Below are 22,607 nucleotides of genomic sequence, written 5' to 3'. Positions count from 1 at the left end.
TCTCTCTTTCTCTCTTTCTCTCTTTCTCTCTTTCTCTCTTTCTCTCTCTCTCTCTCTCTCTCTTTCTTTCTTTCTTTCTTTCTTCTTTTCATCTTTCTTTCCTTTCTTCTTTCTATTTATTTAAATTCAATTAATTAACATATAGTGTATTATCAGTTTCACAGGTAGAGTTCAGTGATTCATCGGTTGCATATAACACCCAGTGCTCGTTCCATCACGCACCCTCCTTAATGCCCATCACCCAGTTACTCCATCCCCCCACGCACCTCCCCTCCAACAATCCTCAGTTTGTTTCCTATAGTTTTTTTAAATTTTTTATTATTATTTAGTTAGTTTATTTTTATTTTTTTATTTTTTTTGTTTCCTATAGTTGAGTCTCTTGAAATAAGTCAATCAGAGAAGGACAATTACCATATGATCTCACTGATATGAAGAATTTGAGAAACAAGACAGGATCATAGGGGAAGAGAGGGAAAAATGAAACAAGGTGAAACAAGAAAGGGAGACAAACCATAAGAGACAGGAAACAAACTGAGGGTTGCTGGAGTGGTGGGGGGTGGGAGGTATGGGGTGGCTGGGCGATGGACACTGGGGAAGGTATGTGCTATGGTGAACGCTGTGAATTGTGTAAGACTGATGAATCACAGACCTGTACCCCTGAAACAAATAATACATTATATGTTAATAAAAAAAAAGAGTCTGTTACAGTTTGTCTCCCTCTGTGATTTCATCATTTTATTTTTCCCTCCCTTCCCCTATGATCCTCTGTTTTGTTTCTTAAATTCCACATATGAGTGAAATCATATGATAATTGTCTTTCTCTGACTAACTTATTTCGCTTAGCATAATACTCTCTGGTTCCATCTATGTCATTGCAAATGGTAAGATTCATTTTTTTGATGGCTGAGGAATATTCCATTGTGTATATATGTATGTATGTATGTATGTATGCACCACATCTTTATCCATTCATCTGTCAATGGGCATCTGGGCTTTTCCCACAGTTTGGCTATTTGGAAACATTTTTTAATGTCCTTGATGATCACAAAAGTGTCCTTGTAATATCTCGTTGAAATTTACGTTTATGTTTTAAATATTTTTCTCTACTAATGTTATACTTGACAATAAAAAAACTAAATACTAATAAGATATTTTGAGAGAATTCAATGCTGTGCTATCTATATTTGATTTATTTAAGGAAGGCAAATATTTTTTGTGGGAATGAAGATATCGAGTGAAGGGAAAATATTAAAACATAAGCAAGAATAACTGATTTTTTTAAGGAATCTCAACTTAGAGATGTAAATATGAAATGATTTTATTCTAATAATTACCTCCAAATTTCCTATACTAAAGGTGGCCATTTTCTTGGTGAGGGGTTAAAAAAAAAAAAAGGACTGTTCACTCTTCCTTCCAGGTGTCTACAGGTGGCTGTGATCTTTTTTCTTTTAATTTTTTTTCTTTTTAAGATTTTATTTATTTATTTGACAGAGAGAGAGAGAGCGAGAGAGGGAACACAAGTAGGGGGAGTGGGAGAGGGAGAAGCAGGCTTCCCTCTGAGCAGGGAGCCCGATGGGGGGCTCGATCCCAGGACCCTGGGATCATGACCTGAGCCGAAGGCAGACGCTTAACTGACTGAGCGACCCAGGCGCCCCTGTGATCTTTAACTCTGAAACTGAGTGGCTTGTGGAGGATCCTTGGAGCCGACCTTCTCTGTGTCTCTGCACAATCTCAGCTTTGTGCCGGCTGTCGTACTGTGTTGCTTTCCTTTGTTTTTTTTGTTTTAATATATATTTTTTAAAGATTTTTGTTTATTTGTTTTAGAGAGAGAGAGAAAATGGGGGGTAGGAGCAGAATCTCAGGCAGACTCCAGGCTGAGTGCATGGAGCCTGATGCAGGGCTCAATCCTGTGACTCCGAGATCATGACTTGAGCCAAAATCAAAAGAGTCAGACGCTTAACCAACTGAGCCACCCAGGTGTCCCTATTTGTTTGAGTTTTGGGGATTTTTTTGTTTGTTTTTTGGTTTGGGGGTTTTTTTGGTGGGCAACAAAGCAAAGTTTATTGAGCAATAGTAAAGTGATGGTACAAAGCCCCCGAAGAGGGAGGGGGACCTGAGAGGGTTGCCCGGTTTGAGTTTTTGACCAAAGTTGTCTCCATGCCCAGATTGCTTCCCTAATCTTCTGTTTGTCATAAAGATCATGTTTTGGTGTTTCAACGTTCATTTAGTAATGTCAGGACTTTTCTCCAATGTGTGATTTTTACGAAGCAGCTTATCGAAAGAGTTAAGACTACAGTACGTTGGCTGTATTTCATTTCTCTTCATTAGAGTTCCTTTGCATGAGACACATCTGAAAACCACATTTTAAAACTGTATCCTGTCCTTTGGCCAATGGGAGAAAAGAACCAAACCAATGGAATATTACACTTTTTAGGTTTTGAACCATATTAATATATTGCTTATTCACAAAATTTAATAAAATTGTATAGACTGAAGATTTTTTTTTAAAGATTTATTTATTTTGGGGGCACCTGGGTGGCACAGGCAGTTAAACATCTGCCTTCAGCTCAGGTCATGATCCTAGGGTCCTGAGATCAAGCCCCACATCGGGCTCCCTGCTCAGTGGGGAGCCTGCTTCTCTGTCTCCCACTCCTATTGCTTGTGCTCACACTCTCTCGCTCTCTCTCTGTCAAATAAGTAAATAAAATCTTGAAAAGGAAAAGATTGATTTATTTTAGAGAGCGAGAACACAAGTAGGGGGAGGAGCAGAGGGAGAGGAAGAGAGAGAATCCCAAGCAGAGCCTGATGTGGGGTTTGATCTGACAACCCCAAGATCACGACCTGAGCTGAAATCAAGAACCACCCAGGCGCCCCTAGATTGAAGATTTTTAAATCTCAACTACCTAAAAATTTTTAAGGGTGGTGGAGCAGAGGGAGAATCTTAAGTAGGCTCCAGGCCCAGTGCATACCCTGTCGTGGGGCTCGATCTCACAACCTTGAGATCATGACCTGAGCTGAAATCAAGAGTCAGACGCTTACTAACTGAGCTACCCAGGCACCTCTCAACTATATAAACATTTAACAAAGAAACAAACATGAAGAAAAATTACTAAAATATTAATTAGCATTGGTTGTCAGGATGGGAATACAGGGGGCTTTTTTTTTTCTATTTTTCTGAATTTTCTACATGGTTAGCTATTAGCATGGATAACCAGTTTTTTATGAGACTTTGAATTTTACATTTGGACATAAAATCTTCTAGGTATTTTAGGTGGTTAACTATAATTGTAACACCTCTGTTGTAGCATCTTCAAACCTTGCTTTTTTTTTTTTATAATAATATCCATTTCTTACCCCATGCCCTCTTCTGCCTCACCTTTCTTGCTCACTCACTCACAAACCCCGTACATTACTTGTTTGTTGTTTTTCACCTTCATTCAGTTTCTTTCGCCCTATGCTTCCTATTGGCTCTTGATCCAAGTTGTTTTTAGCCTACAAGCCCAAAGGCACAATTGATAAATGAGTTGTAGCCATTTGGCAAGATACTACTCTGCCAACCAGAGAACTGACTGAAAGCTTTACTCTAGGAAAAAACTCTGAGATAGACCTTGGAGCCTGGCTTCTATATCTCCAGTTTAGGCCAAAAGCAACATTTGAACTTTGAAGTTTTTTTCATACTCAGACACAGCTTTTGGCTTAAATATATAGGGTTCTAACTTGAATATATTATAAAATATTTAATATGTTTTCTAAGATGGGCATGGACATTCATAGGTGTTAAAGCTGGATACTGCTTATACTCCACTCTGTTAACATCGTAGAAAACCTTTGCATTAAATATAAGAAATTTTAATAGACACATGGATCAGTGGAACAGAATAGAGAGCCCAGAAGTAAACCCACGATTATATGGTAAATTAATCTATGGCAAAGGAGGCAAGGATATACAATGATGGAAAAAGGGTTTCTTCAACAAATCGTGCTGGGAAAGCTGGACAGCTCCATTGACAAGAATGAAACTGGATCACTTCCTTATGCCACACACAAAAATAAACTCAAAATGGATTAAAGACCTAAATGTAAGACCTGTCATAAAATTCCTAGAAGGAGGGGCGCCTGGGTGGCTCAGTTGGTTAAGCGACTGCCTTCGGCTCAGGTCATGATCCCAGAGTCCCAGGATCGAGTCCCGCATCGGGCTCCCTGCTCAGCGGGGAGTCTGCTTCTCCCTCTGACCCTACCCTCTCTTGGGCTCTCTCTCACTCTCTCTTTCTCTCAAATAAATAAATAAAATCTTTAAAAAATAATAATAATAAGGGGCGCCTGGGTGGCTCAGTCGTTAAGCGTCTGCCTTCGGCTCAGGTCATGATCCCGGGGTCCTGGGATCGAGTCCCGCATCGGGCTCCCTGCTCAATGGGAAGCCTGCTTCTCCCTCTGCCTCTACCCCCCGCTTGTGTTCCCTCTCTCGCTGTCTCTCTGTCAAATAAATAAATAGAATCTTAAAAAAAAAATAAAATAAAATAATAATAATAATAATAAATAAAATTCCTAGAAGGAAACATAGGCAGTAAGCTCTTTAGCATCAGCCATAGAAACATTTTTCTAAGTATGCCTCCTTTGGCAAGGGAAACAAAAGTAAAATTAAACTATTGGGACTAAACCAAAATAAAAAACTTTTGCACAGCAAAGAAAACAATAAAACAAAAAGATAACTTACCAAGTGGGAGAAGATATTTGCAAATGATATATTCAGTAAAGGGTTTGTATCCAAAATACATAAAGAACTTATACAACTCAACACCAAAAAAACAAATAACCCAGTTAAAAAATTGGGCAGAAGGGGGCACCTGAGTGGCTCAGTTGGTTAAGTGCCTACCTTCAGCTCAAGTCATATTCTCAGGGTCCTGGGATTGAACCCTATGTCAGACTCCCTGCTGAGCTTATCCCTCTCCCTCTCCCCCTCCTCATTCTCTCTCTCTCAAATAAATAAATAAAATCTTTTTAAAAAGGGGGAGAGCAAAAGACATGAATAGACATTTTTCCAAAGAAGACAAACAGATGGCCAACAGATACATGAAAAGATGTTAAGCAGCACTCATCATCAGGAAAATGCACACCTCACACCTGTCAGAATGGTTAGAATAAAAAACACAAGAAATAACAGGTGTTGGTGAGGATGTGGAGGAAAAAGAACCCTCATACACTGTTGGTGGGAATGCAAGCTGATACAACCACTGTGGAAAACAATATGAACATTCCTCAAAAAATTAATTACGGCATTATTTACAATAGCCAGGATATGGAAGCAACCCAAGTGTCCATCCATAGATGAATGGATAAAGACAGTGTGTGTGTGTGTGTCTCTGTGTGTGTGTGTTTACACACATACATATTATGGAATGTTACTCAGCCATAAAAAAAAAAAATTAAGTCTTGCCATTTGCAACAACAGGGATGAATCTAGAGGATATAATCCTAAATGAAATAAGTTAGAAAAAGACATACCAGGGCGCCTGGGTGGCTCAGATGGTTAAGCGTCTGCCTTCGGCTCAGGTCATGATCCCAGGGTCCTGGGATCGAGTCCCGCATCGGGCTCTCTGCTCCTTGGGAGCCTGCTTCTCCCTCTGCCTCTCTCTCTCTCTCTGTCTCTCATGAATAAATAAATAAAAATCTTTAAAAAAAAAAAAAAAAAGACATACCATATGATTTCAGTCATATGTGGAATTTAAGAAATAAAACAAGTGAACAAAGAAAAAAGACGCACAAAAAAACGGACTCTGAAATATAGAGAACTGGCAGTTGCCACATGGAAAGTGGGGGTGGGGGGTCAAATAGGTGAAGGGGTTAAGAGCACACTTACCATGATGAGCACTGAGAAATGTATAGAATTGTTGAATCGTTATATTGTACACATGAAACTAACACTGTATTTTATTATACTTGAATTTAAAACAAATCTTTAAAAATTTTTAAAAAGGGGCGCCTCAGTGGCTTAGTCAGTTAAGCGACTGCCTTCGGCTCAGGTCATGATCACGGAGTCCCAGGATTGAGTCCCACATCAGGCTCCCCAATCAGTGGGGAGTCTGCTTCTCCCCCTGACCCTCCTCCATCTTGCGCTCTCTCCCTCACTCTCTGTCTCTCAAATAAATAAATACAATCTTTTAAAAACAAATAAATAAAAATTTTGAAAAAGAAAGTTTACTTGAGAGTAGACAATCCTGAATAAATAGCCTGAGAAATAACTGATCACTTTTTCTTTTTAAGATTTTATTTGGGGGCACCTGGGTGGCTCAGTCATTAAACGTCTGCCTTTGGCTCAGGTCACAATTCCAGGTCCTGGGATCGAGCCCCGCATCAGGCTCCATGCTCAGTGGGAAGCCTGTTCTCCCTCTCCCATTCCCCTGCTTGTGTTCCCTCTCTCACTGTGCCTCTCTCTGTCAAATAAATAAATGAAATCTTAAAAAAAAAAATCTTTATTAGTTTATGTTAGAGTGTGTGCAAGCAGGCAAGCAGGGGGAGGGGCAAAGGGAGAGGGACAAACAGACTCTGCGCTGAGTGTGAGCCCCATGAGGGGCTCAGTCTCACAACCCTGAGATCATGACCTGAGCCAAAATCAGAGTCCGATGCTTAACCAACTGAGCCACCCAGGAGCCCTGATAACTGATCACTTCTGCAGTATTTTCCTAGTGCATGCTGAGTAGAAACCAGTTAATAATGTGTCTTAACCTTTCACTGTATGGTTTTCAAAAGTAGTAGTCTTTTTTTTTTTTTTTTTTAAGATTTTATTTATTTTTCAACAGAGAGAGAGAGGCAGCGAGAGAGGGAACACAAGCAGGGGGAGTGGGAGAGGGAGAAGCAGGCTTCCCGCCGAGCAGGGAGCCCGATGTGGGACTCGATCCCAGGACCCTGGGATCATGACCTGAGCCGAAGGCAGACGCTTAATGACTGAGCCACCCAGGCGCCCCTCAAAAGTAGTAGTCTTATTTGGCTTTGAAGTGATTCCTTGGTTTATATTCTAAAAGGTCCTGTTTTTGTTAAGGATGGGCTATATAAACATAAGCAATAACTTACTACATTTGCATAGTTGTCATCTTGCTACCTTCCCTATTTTAAAATAGTTATCAGAATACTTTAGCTTGAGAAATGTATTTTCATTTAGTGCTCATTTGCCATAGACTCTTTAGTACTTTCAGGCCAAGCTCCACCTCTCATTGACACTGCATGGAGAATGATCCTGTCTAATCTAGTAGGAGGTTGGGGTGAGGGAGACATGTCTCTGAGAACTTGAGGGACTAACTCAAGACTCACTAAAATGATACTACCCAGAGGATCTCACTGTGGAAAGCCAAAGCGGAAACTGTGTAGAGAGCAACCATTTCCAGTCCCCATGACACTAGGAGGTGAGACGGAGTTTAAGTCTCCAACCCCAGTTTTCTCAGTTCTCTTCTCCAAAGGAGTCCAGGGAAGCTCAGCAGGGAACGTTTATCTAACTGTTCCGTGCAGGAATCTTACCTGCAGTCTCCACGGTGATGAGTGGTCCTCCCAAAGCCTCCAGCCTAGGGATCATTTCTGCAGTTTAGTTTGTAAGCATGTGTCTTTCTGTCACATGGAGCTCTGATCAGTCCACCAGTTCTTCCCCTTGCTCCGCATTCCTAATGCCTGGCACCCTCTGCTGTGTCTCACCTTTATTCCATCAGGAGCTTATTAGTAGCTTTCCTGTACCAGGCCCTGCCTGACCCACCCTCCTCTCAGCTCTCACATTTAACCTTTGAAAAGACAGATCAGATCAGATCTCTCTCCTCCTTTAATTCTTTGGCTTCCCGTTGCCTACAGGATTTGGCCCAGGCTCTTTTACATGGCATTCGGTGTCCTTCATAGCTGGGCTCTGGCTGGCCTTTCCAGTCCTGTCCATGACTATTTCTTATATGCATCTGTTTTCCTGCCAGACAAACTAGATGCCAGTTCCCAGACATGCCAACTGATTTCATCCCTTCATCCATGCTGCTCTTCCCTGTCTTTCCTCATCTTGTCAGCAGTACGATTGGCTCCTACTCCTTTAAGACCCAGTTTAGCTACCACTCTCTGTGAAGCTTTCCCAACCTCATTCCCAGCCCAAGAGAACTGTTTCTTCTTCATTCCTACCCCAACACTCCATTTGTTACAGCTCTGAATAGTTAACATTTGTTACTTAGGTATATTATATTAAGTCGGTCTTATTTATGTAGCAAGACACCTGGCACATAATGAATGGGCAATCAGATGTTTATTGGCAAAAGAAATTACTTATTTCTATTACTACTATAAAGATCCAAATAATCTAGATCTAAATCAGCAGCTCAAACAGAATGGGGGAGAAAGGGATAAGAAAGGTTACAAATTACCAGCTTTCCTCTCTGACCACACCAGTCCATCAGTTTGCTCTCTTCTCTTTGACCTTGCAGGTGGTGAGGATCCAGGGAAGTTGAGCCATGCCATGTTAAAAAATGGCCATACCACTCCCATAGGGAGTACCAGATCTTCTAGTCCCGAGCAAGCAGAAGAAGAGTCAGGAAGAATAGCAAGTCTTAGGAATCCTGTTCCAGAAGAGGACCCAAAGAAGCGACTAGGTAAGAACCCCTGGGTTTGTGAGTGTAAGAGCCAGGGATCAGTCATTTTTATTTAACTCAGAGTTTATCTAGAGCCAGGGGGAATTCTGTTCTCCTCTAGCAATTCCTTAACTAGTTGCAGCTTGAAGTGGAATTTTCCCCTTCTCATTCTTACATTCACAAAAGACCTAAATTGTGATTCTCAAAGACAGAAGAAGATGTTAAGCATCAGACACCTGTAGGAGTTTTTCAAGCTACACGTTCCTCCTCCTCCACCCATGGGATTCTGTGTCTCCTCCGGTTGCCTGGCTCTGGTGTGAAGAATCACTACTATACAAGCCTCTCTTAGTTTGAGATTGGGAATGAGAAAGTGTCATATATACCTTAAGTATGTTGAGGTTGGGAAACTGCCTGTAAACTCATCTGAAAGTTAAATAAGGGATGAAGTTGACCATAAGCCTGTAGATGTGTTAGCTTTTTCAGTCTATCTTGTGACTCCTTCTTCCCTTTTAAATCACATCTGTTAATACGCAGGCTCAACTGGAAGCCAGCCTAATTCTGAAGCAGAGTCCGTTCCTGAGAACGCACCCAGACAGCCTTTGCTTCCCCCTAAAAGACCCTTGTCCTCTTCTCACGAAGCAAATGAAGGGCAAGCAAAGGCTGCCGCTTCCTCTGGCAGGACGGCATGGCCCATCTCCTCGGCCCCTGCTGCCGCCCCCACCGCAGCACCCGCTGCCGCCCCTGCTGCTGTGAACCCAGCAAAGACTGTTGGTTCCTCCGTCCCCCCGTCCCCAGCACCCAGGACTCTGCCCGCCGCTCCGGCCAGTGCGAACACTACCGCTGCCCCAAGCCTCACTCCCTCGGTCCCTGCCAAGCAGCCGCCTGTCCCTCCCCCTAAACCAGCTCACAGAAATAGCAACCCTGTCATTGGTAAGTACTTCTTTAGGTTTCCATTGCTTCGGGTTTGGTTGGGTTTGATTTTGGATGGTTGTTTTATTGGATAATTGGTATATTGATTTGGTCTGTGAGAGTTCTCCTTGTCCCATCTCTCTGAATGCCCTCAATATAGAGAAAAGTCTTGAAAATGAGGCAGATAGTCATGAATGAAAATGGACTAGGATCAGATAGCAATAAAATTAAGTTCCAGTTGGGGGGGGCATTAATATCTATTTTTCTAAAACAGTGTTTCTGAAATACTGTTTATAGTTGGGGGACTGGACATGTGAAGACCATAGCAGTTCTGACCTGCATGGAGAAAGGGGGTTATTTTAACCTACTTTAAACCGCCAATGCCTACCTTCAGCATGAACCCAACAGATAAAAAGGTGATTGGATAGATGCCAGTGTAACTTGTGATTCAGTGTCTGGCACAATACCTTCCTGCAAACTGCAGAAGATATTATTCAAAGTGTCCTGATAAAGTCATGTTTTCTCTTGGGAGACTTAAGAATAAAATAAGTGGTAGAAGAAGGAAAACCGGGAAGATAACCAGTACATTTTTATCAGTTTAGTGAATTTTTTTATATTTACCTGAAGTCCTAATTAGGTCAGCTTTTCCTTACATACATGTATACCTTCTTAGAGGAATTTTCGAGAAAGGGAGGAGAGGAAGGAAGGTAGTTTTTCAGGAAAAATGGTACTAGGCTTAGTACAGCTTGAAGTTCTTGTTCATGATTGAAGGGAGGAATAAAGTATGCTCATTAAACAGCTAATACCCCCACCTTGTGTGGGGTGACAAGAACCCTGAAAAACAGGCTTAGAATATATTGTGAGTATGGCAGGTTGGAGTAGTTTGATTAAAAAAAGGATGGAGGTTATTACGGTTATTACCACCCCGGATGGACAGTGCTGTGACTTATCTCTGAGGAACTCAAGCAGCTTTCATATACTTGCTTTCAGAACCTCCTTGTGAAGTAGGAAAGCGATTTTATCTATTATATAGTTACAGCAATTATAACACGACGAAGTTGTGACTCACTCAAGGTTGCAGTTAATTAGTGATAGAAACCAAACCTGGGCTTTTTAACTCTTGAGCCCAGACCTCTGTCCTGTACACCTGTATTCTCAAACTGATCTCTAGACAGGTTCTTGTCACGATCACCTGGAGGGCTTGTTGAAACACAGATTGCTGGGCCCTGCCCTGAGAGTTTCTGAATCAGTAAGTCTAGGGTGGGCCTGAGAATTTGCATTTCTAAATAGTTCCCAGATGATACTGATGCTGCATATATGGGGACCACACATTGAGAACCATTGCTCTAAACCAGTAATAGTCTACCCTTTTCAGGATAAGATAATATAAAAAATATTAATATGTGTACTGTTCTCTGCCCTAAGGTGAATAGCCCAGAGCAATAGGCCTTGTAACTGAGGGATCAACATCAGTCTTTTTTTTTTTTTTAAGATTTTATTTATTTATTTGACAGAGAGAGACACAGCGAGAGAGGGAACACAAGCAGGGGGAGTGGGAGAGGGAGAAGCAGGCTCCCCGCAGAGCAGGGAGCCCAATGCGGCACTCGATCCCAGGACCCTGGGATCATGACCTGAGCTGAAGGCAGTCGCTTAACCAACTGAGCCACCCAGGCACCCCTCAACATCAGTCTTGAGTGGTCCTCAGCAGAAGGAGAAAAATAGGATGGTTCACAGAGTTTTTATTAAGGTTAACTAGATTTGATTTAAAGGACTATTCTTTATTCTGAAATTATGACCTTCCTAATTCTTTGATGATAAAAATCCATTTCTTTCATGAAAGAATTATCTTCACAAATGGTTTACTTGATATCAAGTCTTATTTGTCAATATTAAAAATTGACAACGTGAGGTTGGTTGAGAATTTCATTTTAATTGTATTGGTCCATGAGATCCATATACTTAGAAACCACCGCTGTAGACATTGCTGTGTCTACTAATGGGCGTAACAGTATTAAGACTAAGGACTAATTAGGAGTATTAGGGCAAAGGAGGGACTACCATAAATAGCTGAACAGGTGAAGAGAATTTGTAACCCCTCCAATGAACGTTCCAGCATCTTGGCGACAGAACTACAACCAAGTGCCATTGTGAGAGTAGATATAACAGAGTTCATTTCTTTAACATCTTGAGGTATATGTTTTCCTTAAATTACCAAAGATAATTTACCTTATCAATTCAAACAATAAAATACTCAAATTTGGTCTTGTCGAGTGTAGGTTTTGTTGTAAATGGACTATCTAACGGCTATTTTTAGAGAGGCAGCAAAAGTCCAGTCTACCCAAAAAATCTCACTGAGGTTAAAATTAATATTTTTTAATCTTTTTTTGTATGTGTATGCAATGTTTTTCTAGAAAGTCTTTTAAAAATTTACCTAAGATGTATAATACTGTATGTTAATTATACTGGAATTATGTTTTTTTAAAAGTGTATTTGGACATTTATAATATATAAAAAAACTAAATGATTTTTAAAGTAATATAGAGTTAATTCATTCACAGTTACTAAATTATGATTATCTTACACATTTAAATTGTTTTCATAATTTGGCCTATGAATAAGTAACTATGCCTAATAAAATGTAGATGTAGTTAAAACTGAAAAAAATTAATTATGATTAATGACATTAAAACATTATCAAACTAGCTAGCTTTTACTTTGAATACTACCAGTGGAATAGGACTTAGGGTAAATAAATTTTTATTTCAGGGGACCTTGAGGTGTTGCTCTCTAGATAAAACATATGGGAGCCATGCGGCGCCTGGGTGGCTCAGTTGTTAAGCGTCTGCCTTCGGCTCAGGTCATGATCCCAGGGTCCTGGGATCGAGCCCCGCATCGGGTTCCCTGCTCAGCAGGAGGCCTGCTTCTTCCTCTCCTGCTCCCCCTGCTTGTGTTCCCTCTCTCGCTGTCTCTGTCAAATAAATAAGTAAAATCTTTAAAATACATATATATATATGGGAGCCATTTGAAGACAAGTGGTGTAACCAAAATTAGGGCTTTGAGTAGAGAGACAGAGGTTGGTGATCAAGAGACCTACTATTTAATTATTTTGCAAGATTAGCCCCTGCATGATGTGGTGATCTACTTCTTAAAGGCCATTTGGAACCCTCCAGAGCAACTTTGCTGAATCAAAACCTGAGTCATTTTGGGCTTGGGGGGATCACATAGGGATATATACTGGCGTGATATAGGGTGGGGGCCTCTCATCTAACAAGTATGTGTTGGGGATCCACCATGTGCCAAGCACTGTGCCCACCTCTATGGATATACTGATGGAGACAGGTTGCTCTGTCACCAAGGACCCCGTAGTGTAGTGGGGAGTGGTGATGGGGGTTTGGGTATTAAGGATAAGAAGTATGGACACTCATAAAAATCACAAAGACAGTGGGATCTAGAGGATGGGGTCTAACAATGAGACCTGGGACTAGCCCAGCCCTTGCCTGTATGTAGTATGATCTTGGGCAGGTTATCTGACTTCTGTGGCCTCAGTTTTTCCTTCTGTAAATTGGTAAAGATAACCTCCTCTATAAGGAGAATCCAAAGTCAAGGATAGCAAAGCACTTTGATTTCCTCAAAGGCCTTTGCATTTGCTATAAAAATTCAGGATTTCATTATTGATAATTTTATAATGCAGAGCTGGGATATCTAGATGTCATTATTTATCAAGTTATGGTAACAATGCCTGATAGTATTTGGGTTTTTTTACTGCTACCTGCATGGTTAAAATTTTTAATGGAATCTGTTAGACAAAAGAACTTATTATCCACATTTTTTATCTCATCATATTAACTTTATCCACCTCAAGTCATAAAAAGTCATGTATTAGAGCAAAGAAGTAAGAAATTTCTCATCAGGGTATTAAGGTAGTGGTCTTCCTATATGTCTGTACATTTATTAGGCCTTCTAGATACTTAAATATAAATTTTGTTTTAACAGGAGATACCTAGGTTGTGGCAAAGCCATGAAATGGTATAATTTGCCTGAAAGCTGAGAGTAAGCTCAGTTCTAATCTAGGCCCTGGGCGAGCATTTGTGAAGCCATCTTAAACTGCGTTGTTGTTCTCTCTTTTCCAGCCGAACTGTCCCAAACAATAAACAGCGGTACATTATCAAAACCATCCCCCCCCTTACCACCTAAGAGAGGCATTCCATCAACCTTGGTACCCGCCTCGGAGTCTGCTGCTGCCACCACCACAAAAGCACCGAGTGATCAGAGAGAAAGGAACACATGCTCTGTGGGCTCTGAACCACTGTCGATGATCCCACCTCCCTCTCCATCCCCCCCACTGCCTACTCATATACCTCCCGAACCCCCACGGTCCCCTCCATTCCTTGCTAAGACTTTTCAAGTTGTGCCAGAAAATGAGTTCCCACCTTCCTTAAACCTGTGCCAGGAGGTATCCCAGCAGGAAGATCAGAAAAAGGAAGTACCCAAGAGGATGTTGGAGCACAGCTTTGGGGAGCCGCCTGTGCCCTGTAGGCTGCCTCCACTCCCACTGCATATCCGAATCCAGCAGGCCCTGACCAGCCCACTTCCCGTGACTCCTCCCTTGGAGGGCTCTCACAGAGCTCATTCCTTGCTTTTTGAGTACAGTGACAACTTTTCTGAGGACAGCAGCACCCTGGGTCGGACCAGGTCACTTCCCGTCACTATTGAAATGCTGAAAGTGTGAGTGCCTTTAATAAAGAGCTTGCCTTTTGTTTCCTCTTCTGTATTCTAGGTAGCCTTTCTTGGAAAAAATTATTGATAAAAAGAAAATGTGATTAAATTTAAAGTAAGAATACACAACAAATAAAGACATGTTCTAGAAGTTGGACTTTATTTACCCTCCTGATTTTTATAACAGTTTCCATAGCAGTCACAAGCCTTTGTACTTGATAATTAAAACTACTCTTTTTTTTTTTTTTTTTTAATTCATGAAAGTCAGAGAGAGAGAGAGAGAGGCAGAGGCAGAGGGAGAGAAGCAGGCTCCCCGCCTGGCAGGGAGCCCGATGCGGGACTCGATCCCAGGACCCTGGGATCATGACCTGAGCCGAAGGCAGACGCTTAACCATCTGAGCCACCCAGGCGCCCCAAAACTACTCTATTTTTTGTATATGATACAAGGGAGTCGGTGTAACATGGTGCTTAAGAGCATTAACCTTGGAGTAAGATAACTCTGGGTTCAAATCCCAGCTCTACCTCTTATTTCCTAGCTTGCAGTAGTGTATGTTACTTAACCTTCCTGCGCTTGAGTTGTCGGATCCATAAACAGGGATGATACCTACCTCATAGGCTCGTGAGGATGAAATTAGACAAATCTGAAAGCATGGTGCCTGGCACGTAAACACGGTAGAGAGGGACAGAGAGCAGTCTAGAGAAAAAGAAGGGAGCTCTGAAAGATAAGTCAGTGTTCCAGCCTCATAAACTGGAACTGGCCAGCTTGTTCTCACCCTCATCTGTCCCGAACACCTTGCCTTTTTAAAATTCTAACAAATTGTGACTGAAGGTTAACACTTTTTGGCAAGTTGGAGATTTGCCAGAGATTTGCAAGTTGGAGAATTGTTATAGAGTTGTTGCCACATACTGCTTAGTTGCTTGGCCATGATCTTTGTACTTGCCGGTATTAATTTTTTTTACATCCTGGAAAGAGACAGTTTAGGAGTTCCAGATGGACTTAAGTCACAGTTTTATACCTCCAGAGTGGAAAGGGGGGAAGAATGTCATCTCTCTTTGCTTCTTGGATTAGATTATCATTTTGTCCTACCCCGTTGTTAAACCAAGGGAAATAAGTGGGCTAAATATCTTTATTACGTATCTTCCATAAGCCAGGCACAGTGTTAGATGCTGTGTGGTCTTCTCATTTAATCAGCCCAAAACAAACTTGCATCTCACATGTAGATCATCAGGGGCCTGTGTGCGAAACACTAGTACATTCTAGAATTTATCTATTTTATTCTCACAACAAGCCTAGCAGGTAGGTATCATTCACATTTACAGAAAAGTTAAATAACTTATAAGCTAATGAGTAAGTTGTAGAGCTAGGATTTGAGTCCAGAGCCTTTTAGATTAATAGCTGCTAAAAAGTTTCTTAGCAAGATGCTTAAAGTTAAGGGAAGGGATAAATTATTTCACTCGTGGAATTTTCCATAGTTATTCAGTACTTTGCCTTGCAAATGAGTTACCTGTTATGTTTCTGAAAGGAAAATATAATTATGTTAATTTGTTAGTCCAGACGATGAAGAAGAAGAGGAACAAAGCCACCCATCTGCATTCATTGAAGATGCGGCATCTACCTCAGTTGTTCCTGAACTACCACAGTGTCTGCAGGAGGAAGAGGAAGAGAAGGAGAGTGACTCTGATTCAGAAGGTCCCATTCAATACCGAGATGAAGAGGATGAAGATGAGAGCCATCATAGTAAGAAAGGGAAAAGCAAAGGAGAGAATTATTTTATCGATAAAGCGACTTCCTGGTGTTAACAAGTGTAAGATAAATGGGAACAGTCACCCTCTCCCATCGAGTCATCTGGCTAACTGATATTGGAAGCCATTGTGATAGAGCCTCGTCCCTGTTATTCCCATTTGTTCTGACGAGCTGGTGAGAGCAAGCCAAGTAGATTGAGTCATGCAGGGTTTTGTTTTCTTTTTAAGATTTATTTATTTTAGAGAGAGCATGCAGGGAGAGGGAGAGAATCTCAAGCAGACTTTTTCTGAGTGCAGAGCCTGATGCGGGGCTCAATCCCACAACCCTGAGATCATGACCTGAACCAAAATCAAGAGTTGGACACTTAACCAACTGAGCCACCCAGGCACCCAGAGTCATGCAGGTTTTTATCTCTTTGTGATCAAAGAATTATTCACCTTGATGGTATTAAAGAATTTGGAGTAGAAGAAAGTTGATATTGGGGCTGTGTTAAAAAGATATAGGGATGCTCTCCTTTAGTCTCATGAACTTACTGTGTCCATGGGGCAAAGAAAAAAAACCATGTTTATGTACATAGATCTGCAGATAATGGGATCCTGATTCCTCCAAGTGGGAAGGCAGCTTTAAGAATAGGAATCTTGGGGCGCCTGGGTGGCTCAGTTGGTTAAGCGTCAGCCTTCGGCTCAGGTCATGATCCCAGGGTCTTGGGATCAAGCCCCATGTAGGGCTCCGTGCTCAGCGGGGAGTCTGCTTCTCCCTCTGCTGCTCCCCCTGCTTGTGCTCTCCTCTCCCTCTCTGTCTCTCAAATAAATAAATAAAATCTTTTATTTTTTTTATTTATTTTTTTAAATCTTTTTTTAAATTTTTTTTTAAAGATTTTATTTGACAGAGAGAGATACAGCGAGAGAGGGAACACAAGCAGGGGGAGTGGGAGAGGGAGAAGCAGGCTTCTGCGGAGCGGGGAGCCCGATGCGGGGCTCGATCCCAGGACCCTGGGATCATGACCTGAGCCGAAGGCAGACGCTTAACGACTGAGCCACCCAGGCGCCCCAAATAAATAAAATCTTAAAAAAAAAAAAAAAAAGAATAGAAATCTTGGGGCTCCTGTCTGGTTCAGTTGGTAAAGCATATGACTCTTGATCTCAGGGTCATGAGTTCAAGCCCCACATTGGGCATAGAGCCTATTTAAAAAAAAAAAAAAAAAAGTAGGAATCTTACGAAATGTATTAGTGCAAATGCCTTTATGTTGTCATTCAGAGGGCTGTCCCATGTTTAGATTCTCTCTCCTCTAGCAACTCTTACTTAGAAGAAATGTAGAGGAATATAGAAGGGAGAAGATATCTTTGGGCCAGCTGAGTCCATCTGACTTAATTAGGTTTTTAGACATCTTCTACTTTACCCCCACCTCTCCGTTAGCTGGGAGATGCGATACTGTTTGTTCAGACTCCTGCCTAGTTCCGGGTGAGGTTGAGCCTTAGCGTCTACTTTTTTTTCTTTCCCTTACACAAAGGTGCTCTGGCCAACAAAGTGAAGAGGAAGGACACACTGGCAATGAAGTTGAACCACAGACTCAGTGAACCAGAGTTGAACATGAATTCTTGGCCTCGGAAAAGCAAAGAGGAATGGAATGAAATACGGCACCAGATTGGGAACACACTGATCCGGTAAGCCTTGGCTTAGAAAAGACTGATTTGATTTGATTTTGCCATTAGGTGTGTTAGAGACTTACTTTGTGGTGGAGCATTCACTTTTATCTTTTTTCTTTTTTAATTTTTAGAAACCACATAATTTTTAAAAATACACATTCTACACAGTTGGGTATCCTCTAGGAATTTGGAAATTAAGGAACCAAATGACTCTTGGAGCTTTAAACCATGCAATAGACATATTTCACAGCTTTACCCCACAAGATAGACATAAATATGGCTTTTATTTTATTTGATTTTTTTTAAGATTTTATTTATTTATTTATTTGAGAGAGAGACAGAGCATGAGCGGGGGTGGGGCAGAGATAGAGGAACAATCGGACTCCCCGCTGAGCAGAGAGCCTGACTCAGAGCTCCATCCCAGGAACCCAAGATCATGACCTGAGCTAAAGGCAGATGCTTAACCAACTGAGCCACCCAGGTGCCCCTAAATAGTGCTTTTAAAAAGTTTCTAAAGAGGCTGGCTGAGTCAGTGGAGCATGTGACTCTTGATCTGTGAGTGGTGAGTTCAAGCCCCACATTGGGCATAGAGTTTACTTTAAAAAAAATTTTTTTTAAGTTTCTAGAGAATTCACCCGCTTCCCAGGACAGCAAGACTCCTCTGTCATTTATCCAGTTGCTCAACTACGAGATGCCAACCCAATTAAAGATCACACTCATATTTTCCATTGTATCTATTTCACATGTCCCACGTAACTGCCTTCTTTCAAAGTGTTAGTATATTTTTCTTTCCTTTTTTTTTTTTTTTTAAGATTTTATTTATTTATTTGACAGAGAGAAACACAGCGAGAGAGGGAACACAAGCAGGGGGAGTAGGAGAGGGAGAAGCAGGCTTCCCGCGACTGAGCCACCCAGGCGCCCCAAAGTGTTAGTATATTTTTCAAGTCAGCTGAAAACAAAAGCATAGAGAAGCTGAATACAGGCCAGCTTCCTACACATGTCATTACATAGAGTCCAGGTATATAGATGGGTGTTTGAACCACTCAGATGTTTCTTTTGGTAGAGTGAGGAAAAGGAAGTGGAACTCTTGGCATATTCTTAACAAAATAATTAACTTAGGATGTCCATTAATTAAGACATATTCTCCTTTGCTGCCTCAGACACCTGTCTTTACTGTTGGCCAGGATAGCAATCTTTTTTTTTAAGATTTTATTTATTTATTTTTGACAGAGAGAGACACAGCAAGAGAGGGTACACAAGCAGGGAGGGTGGGAGAGGAAGAAGCAGGCTCCCCGCTAAGCAGGGAGCCCGATGCGGGGCTCGATCCTAGGACCCTGGGACCATGACCAAGCCGAAGGCAGACGCTTAACAAATGAGCCACCCAGGCGCCCCCAGGATAGCAATCTTAATGAAGAACTGTGGCCCTCTGAGTGTCAGCCAGAGAGCATCAAGGATAGAAATTAGTTAAGAATGGGAATCTTTGATAGTAGATTTATTTTTCTTTCACTGCAGAGCTAGTTGCTCATCTTTGAGTGTTGTTTCATGAGTCATAGTCTTCTTTTTTTTTTTTTTTTTTAAAGATTTTATTTATTTATTTGAGACAGAGAATGAGAGACAGAGAGCATGAGAGGGAGGAGGGTCAGAGGGAGAAGCAGACTCCCCGCCAAGCAGGGAGCCCGATGCGGGACTCGATCCCGGGACTCCAGGATCATGACCTGAGCCGAAGGCAGTCGCTTAACCAACTGAGCCACCCAGGCGCCCATGAGTCATAGTCTTCTTAGAAGAATTTGTTGGACACCAGCAGTGAACAGTCTGAAATTGGAACCTAAAAATACAACAGATTAACATTTACAATAGCAATTAACAGTAGCTTCAGACATCTTTAAATATTTACAGATAAATCTGACAAAAGATGGTGTAAGACCTGTACACTGCAAAGTATAAAATAATGCTTAAGAAAGTAGAGTTAAGGGCGCCTGGGTGGCTCAGTTGGTTAAGCGACTGCCTTCGGCTCAGGTCATGATCCTGGAGTCCCGGGATCGAGTCCCGCATCGGGCTCCCTTCTCGGCGGGGAGTCTGCTTCTCCCTCTGACCCTCCTCCCTCTCATGCTCTCTGTCTCTCATTCTCTCTCTCGCAAATAAATAAATAAAATCTTTAAAAAAAAAAAAAAAAGTAGAGTTAAATAAATAAAAATACCATAGTCATGGGTCAGAAGTGTCAAGTATTATTAAGATATCAATACATGCAATTCCAATCAAACTACCCCCCCAGAAGGCTTTTTTTAATTGGCAAGCTGATTTTAAAATTCTTATGGAAATACAAAGTACACTAGAATAACCAAAGCAACTAAGGAAAAGAAACAGTTGGAGGACTAACAATCTGATTGAAGATGTATTAGAAAGCTAAAGTAACCCTAATCAGTATGGTGTTGACATAAAGATAAACGGAACAGAAAAGAGAGTCCAGAAATATACCCACCCATATATGTACAGCCCATTTTTGACAAAGGTACAAAGATAATTTCATGGTCTTTTCAACAAACAGTGCTGGCACAAAAATTACTTCAATTCCTACTTTGCATCACATGCAGTTCAAATACTGCCTGAAGTGTAAATCAAAGGTGGTAAGTGAAAAACTGTCTGATTCCAGAGATGACAAGTTATCGTTGGTGAGTAACATCTCAGAACTGTGGATTAGATGAGAAACTTCATCAGTATTTCAGACAGAACTGAAGTTAAAATCATAGAATTACAGAATATCATTTCAAAAGAGACAATCTTAAATTCCAGTGGTTGCTAAATCACTGGTTTGAAAAAAGAAAGACATCAGAGTCATGTGGGAAGGATTGTAAAAAAAAATATATGAAAATCTCAGTCCTCATGCCTGGTTTTCTGAATCAGAATTTCTATAATATGCCTTGAAATTCTGTGCTCCTTCAGCAAATCTGTTTGGGAGCTAACAGTCCAGTCCAAACCTTCATTTTACAGATGAGTACACTCAGGATCTAACTGAGCTTTTTTGTGGTGACAGGGCTCATTAATATCAGAGCTAGAACTGGAATTTTGGCCTCCTGTTCATGTACAATTCCATTTTATGTTGTAGTATCTGTATTAACACTTTAAACATGAGAATTGTTTCATAAACAGAGAAACAAATGAAATACCAAAACAATTTGAAAACCTCTTGCTTTCTTGCTAATGTAGGGGCTAATATAAACTGAGACCAAAACAAATCTTTATAAGCAGGATTGGGAGGTTTAACATGGACAATACCCTTATTTATCTCCTTTTTAGACGGCTGAGTCAAAGACCAACACCAGAAGAACTAGAACAGCGAAATATACTACAACGTGAGTCCAGCTCTGGGAATAAAGTTGTATAGAGTTTCTCAGACTTTATATTTCTGACTTTAATATACATGCTAGAGAAGAGAAGCATTTTCTACAAGGGCCAAGGAGTGGGTGTACCAGCCCAGGAAGGACCACTCATACCCTTTCCCCTGAAGGAACAGAATTCCCCCGAGCTTCCTTTACAAGATATCATTGTGGTATTGCTTAGTGTCCTGGGAACCGCCAGAAAATTCTGTTCTAATGTTCTCACAGTATCATGAGACTGCCCTGGCCATGTGGGAGGATTTCACAGCATGTGGTAGATGCTGCTGAACTTTCTCTGTCTTCGGGGAAGGTAGTGGCTGTGCATTTGGAGGGGACCTTCCTATTCCTAGTGGACTTTGGGGGCTGGGGCCCAAAGCAAGGCCCAGATGCCTTTTCCATCTCTGAAGACTTTCATACATCTGAAGTCATGAAACAGCAACATGTATTTCATTTTCTTTCTGTGTTCATAATTAACTTCCTAAAATAGCATTGTGATCTAATACACATTTGATTCCGTTTTCCAGACTCTAGGGTGAAATTTGCCCCTAAAAGCCTCCACACTGAGAGGATTAGGCTTCATAGAATCACTTGTGGGCACACTCAGTCTGACTAGTCCATCCCCTATTCTCTCATCACCGTGTGGATACATACAGTTTAGTCACTAAGTGAATTTTAAACTTGGGAACCTTTATAGACATATCACACGAAACTTAGTGTGATCTCCATTCTTCATTCTTGATGGTTACTCTTGAGCAGGAATCTGCAGAGTTTTTCTAAGGGGCACACAGTAAATGTTTAGCTTTGCAGGCCAAAAGCAAAAGGAAGCTATTATGTAGGTACTTACCAAGCCATTCAATATATAATCATTTAAAAATGTAAAGACCATTCTTAGCTCATGGGCAGTAAAAACATAGCCAGCTGGCTGGATTTGGTACCATAGTGTTGCTGACTCTTGCTTTTAAGTATTCAACTATTACCAGTTAACAAGAAAATTGTCTTGATTAGCCATCCCCAAAGTTAGTATTTTATTCTGACTTGGAGCCTATAAGAAATATCTGCCCTGTAACTGCTGAAAACTTTGATATGCAAATTCCTGTTTTGAAGTAATATTCTTTGTCTTGGACTATTGACTGTAGCTAAAAATGAAGCTGATCGGCAAGCAGAAAAACGAGAGATTAAACGTCGGCTCACTAGAAAGGTACGTAGCTCAAGTGTTTGGTTTCAGTCTGTCTACTAATTACATATCTTGTGTTTGAATGATCTATTTGGTTAGAAAGAAATGAATTTGGGGCACCTGGGTGGCTCAGTCAGTTAAACTTCTGCCTTCAGCTCAGATCATGATCCCAGCGTACTGGGATCAAGCCCAGAATCAGGCTCCCTGCTCAGCAGGGAGTCTGCTTCTCCCTCTCCCTCTGCCCTCCCCCTCACTCATTCTTTCTCTCTCTCTCACTCAAATAAATAAAATGTTTTTGGGGTACCTGGGTGGCTCAGTCGTTAAGCGTCTGCCTTCGGCTCAGGTCATGATCCCAGGGTCCTGGGATCAAGCCCCGCATCCAGTTCCCTGCTCAGTGGGAAGCCTGCTTCTCCCTCTCCCGCTCCCCCTGCTTGTGTTCCCTCTCTCGCTGTGTGTGTGTCT

General features: G+C 41.4%; 1 protein-coding gene across 16 annotated transcripts in view; it reads left to right on the top strand.

Annotated features, from left to right (window-relative positions):
- Positions 1-22,607, top strand: part of LOC118019798 (mediator of RNA polymerase II transcription subunit 18) — a 141,226-nt gene that overhangs the window by 110,332 nt on the left and 8,287 nt on the right. For all 16 annotated transcript variants that reach the window (XM_035019323.1, XM_035019321.1, XM_035019322.1 and 13 more), the window contains 7 exons: positions 8,439-8,603; positions 9,117-9,512; positions 13,622-14,216; positions 15,758-15,945; positions 17,462-17,615; positions 20,892-20,947; positions 22,108-22,169. In XM_035019323.1, coding sequence (XP_034875214.1) covers positions 8,439-8,603; positions 9,117-9,512; positions 13,622-14,216; positions 15,758-15,945; positions 17,462-17,615; positions 20,892-20,947; positions 22,108-22,169 — 1,616 coding nt within the window. The remainder of the gene's footprint in view (positions 1-8,438; positions 8,604-9,116; positions 9,513-13,621; positions 14,217-15,757; positions 15,946-17,461; positions 17,616-20,891; positions 20,948-22,107; positions 22,170-22,607) is intronic.

The sequence above is a fragment of the Mirounga leonina genome, unplaced genomic scaffold (genome assembly GCF_011800145.1).
Source record: "Mirounga leonina isolate KUSES-001 unplaced genomic scaffold, KU_Mleo_1.0 Mir_173, whole genome shotgun sequence".
Classification (NCBI taxonomy): domain Eukaryota; kingdom Metazoa; phylum Chordata; class Mammalia; order Carnivora; family Phocidae; genus Mirounga; species Mirounga leonina.
Note: the sequence above shows the minus strand (reverse complement) of the source record. Positions and strands in the feature narration are given on the sequence as shown.